Source organism: Octopus bimaculoides, chromosome 26, assembly GCF_001194135.2.
Source record: "Octopus bimaculoides isolate UCB-OBI-ISO-001 chromosome 26, ASM119413v2, whole genome shotgun sequence".
NCBI lineage: Eukaryota > Metazoa > Mollusca > Cephalopoda > Octopoda > Octopodidae > Octopus > Octopus bimaculoides.
This window is the reverse complement of record NC_069006.1, coordinates 179843-182407: the sequence shown is the minus strand read 5'-3', so window position 1 is coordinate 182407 and position 2565 is coordinate 179843. Positions and strand designations below refer to the sequence as shown.

The 2565-nt window shown below is 40.0% G+C and overlaps 1 protein-coding gene across 3 annotated transcripts in view; it reads left to right on the top strand.

Moving 5' to 3' along the window:
* LOC106881618 (mitofusin-2) overlaps positions 1–2565 on the top strand; it is a 52515-nt gene that overhangs the window by 37040 nt on the left and 12910 nt on the right. For 2 of the 3 annotated variants that reach the window (XR_008266864.1, XM_014932083.2), the window contains exon 13: positions 2377–2479. The exons of the other annotated variant lie outside the window; for it this stretch is intronic. Coding sequence is in view for 1 of the 2 variants with exons in the window: in XM_014932083.2 (XP_014787569.1) it covers positions 2377–2479 (103 nt within the window). In the remaining variant the exon portion in view is untranslated. The remainder of the gene's footprint in view (positions 1–2376; positions 2480–2565) is intronic. 3 annotated transcript variants of the gene reach the window in all.

Below are 2565 nucleotides of genomic sequence, written 5' to 3'. Positions count from 1 at the left end.
TGTTTTATCTACATCTTTTTTATTTGTTTGTTTGCTGTTTATTGCCCCCCCCGCCATCCCCGGCGCCTGTGCACTTAGGTACACATACCAGTTCTTGTTGTTGCTGTTGTTCTGGTCTTTATTTTATTTTAATTATTTTAATTATTTATATTATTTTGTTATTTTGAAGCAGGATTGTTTAATTTGAAAATAATTCAACATTGCATGATGTTGCTGTTGTTGTTGTTGTTGCTGTTGTTGTTGTTGCTGTTGCTGTTGCACTTTTTTTTAATGCTTTATTTTTCCTAATTTTTATTATTTATTTTTCTTTTATAAATCATTTCTTTGAGAGATGACAATAACAAAGGAACAGGCTATCGAATAATACATACTTAGTGACTTTAGGCCCTTACATGTGGTGGTGGGGGGCTGCTGCTGTTTGCCCCTGCTCTTCTTGAGGTCAGGTCTAACTTAAGCAGACCAATGATCAAAGACCTTCTAACTCTGGCCATCTTGACCACTAGCAAACCAGGGCTACCTTGTCCAGTTCTATTGCTTTCCTTTTCAAGACAGTGGGGTGGTGATGTGATTTGAGTGTGTCCTTGAGAAAGTCACTTTATTTCACATTGCTCCACTCCCCTCAGCTGGCAAAAACAAGTTGTCACCTGTATTTCAAGAGGGCCAGTCTTGTCACACTGAAATCTCCCTGAGAACTACATTAAGTGTACGCGTGTCTGTGGAGTGCTTGGCCACTTTCACGTTAATTACACGAGTGGGCTTATCATTACCAACAGAGTGCCAGTATATAATTAGTTTAACATCCACTTTTCCATGCTCGCATGGGTCAGACAGAGTATGACTGGGATGCCCTTCCTGTCACCAACCCTCAGTTGTTTCCCAAGCAAGGTAATATTTTTCCTTGACTAGACATGTTAGAAATGCAGTTCTATATTTAAGAGATGAGGAATTATGTACATTATTTACAATTGACGGATATTTGTCCTCCTCTTGTTTGTTAACACAACGTTTCGGCTGATAGACCCTCCAGCCTTCATCAGACGTCTTGGGGAAATTTCGAACCTGGGTTCTCATTCCTAAGGTATTTTTCAATGTTATTATTATTATTATTGTTCAGGTCACTGCTTGGAATCGAACTCAGAATCTTGGGGTTAGCAACCTGTGCTCTTAACCACTACACCATGTGCCTGTGGTGTTGTGGTTAAGAGTACAGACTACTAACCCCAAGATTCTGAGTTCGATTCCAGGCAGTGACCTGAATAATAATAATAATAATAATAACAACATCGAAATATACCTTAGGAATGAGAACCCAGGTTCGAAATTTCCCCCAAGACACCTGAAGAAGGCTGGAGGGTATATCAGCCGAAACGTTGTGTTAACAACAAACAAGATGAGGACAAATATCCGTCAAATGTAAATAACTTATGTTAGAAATGCTTTTCACAGAAGATTGGACATGAAGGATACCACCTGCACAACAGTGACACTCGTTTACAGTCATCAAGCAATGTCAAAGCAAGCAGACAGTAACACACACACACACATACAAAAGGGCTTCTTTCAGTTTCCGTCTACCAAATCTACTGACAAAGCTGTGGTAGAGTGACTGCTATATTTTCATGGTGAGGGACCCAAAGTGGGGTTCATCCATTTCACAGGTTCAGATATGTTAATCAAGCCAATGTGTGTGATGAGAGAGGGGATCTTTATGTTGTTGCATGGTCTGCTAGAAATAGCAGTCAAATCTCTCTCTTAAACCCTGTCTTTCTGTCGTAAAAAAAAAAAAAAAAAGTAAACATGCTTTGGATAAGATGTGATAGTCATGGTTGGAGCGTCTTTGATCATAGCTTTGCTGTATCAAAGCTGACCTGGAACTAAATAACCATAAGGAGATGGACACATTGGATGCTGTATGGTCCTTGCTATATTTATATGTAAAAGGTGGGACGGTCATGGTTAGAGCAACTTTGATCACAGGACTGACTAATTACAGGGAAGGATACATTTGATAATGTAGTCCAAGATACACAATGTCTAAATAAATGATGGGATGGTCATGACTGGAACACCTTTGATTATAGGTCTTCTGGATCAGGGCTTGAACAAGAGAGGACGCATTAGATAGTGTAGTCTTAGATAGACTATGTCTAAATCAAAAAACGGTACAGTCAGTGCTGGTCTGAACATTTTTGATCTGGTTTGAGCGTCAGAAGCATTTTGGGGTTTGCTCGACCAAATCTAACCCAGGGCTAAACACTTAGAACAACAACAACAACAACAACAGTGCAGGACTTCTCAACAACAATAACTTCAACAACATCAACATCAAGAATGTAACGTGAATCTTTGTTTCTGTCACTGCTCCCCCCCTTTTAGGAGTTGTATTCATACGTCGAGGAGATGCTGGGCCGCAACATGCATGGACGTTGCTCTCGTGTGTTGAGCAAACCAGTGGTAGAAACACGACAGAAAATCACAGGTAAAAACAAAAACAAAAGCCAGCCTCTTCCCCCTCACCTCATCAACACTCTGTCTACTCTCTACTAAAACTCTTCTTACCTCCTT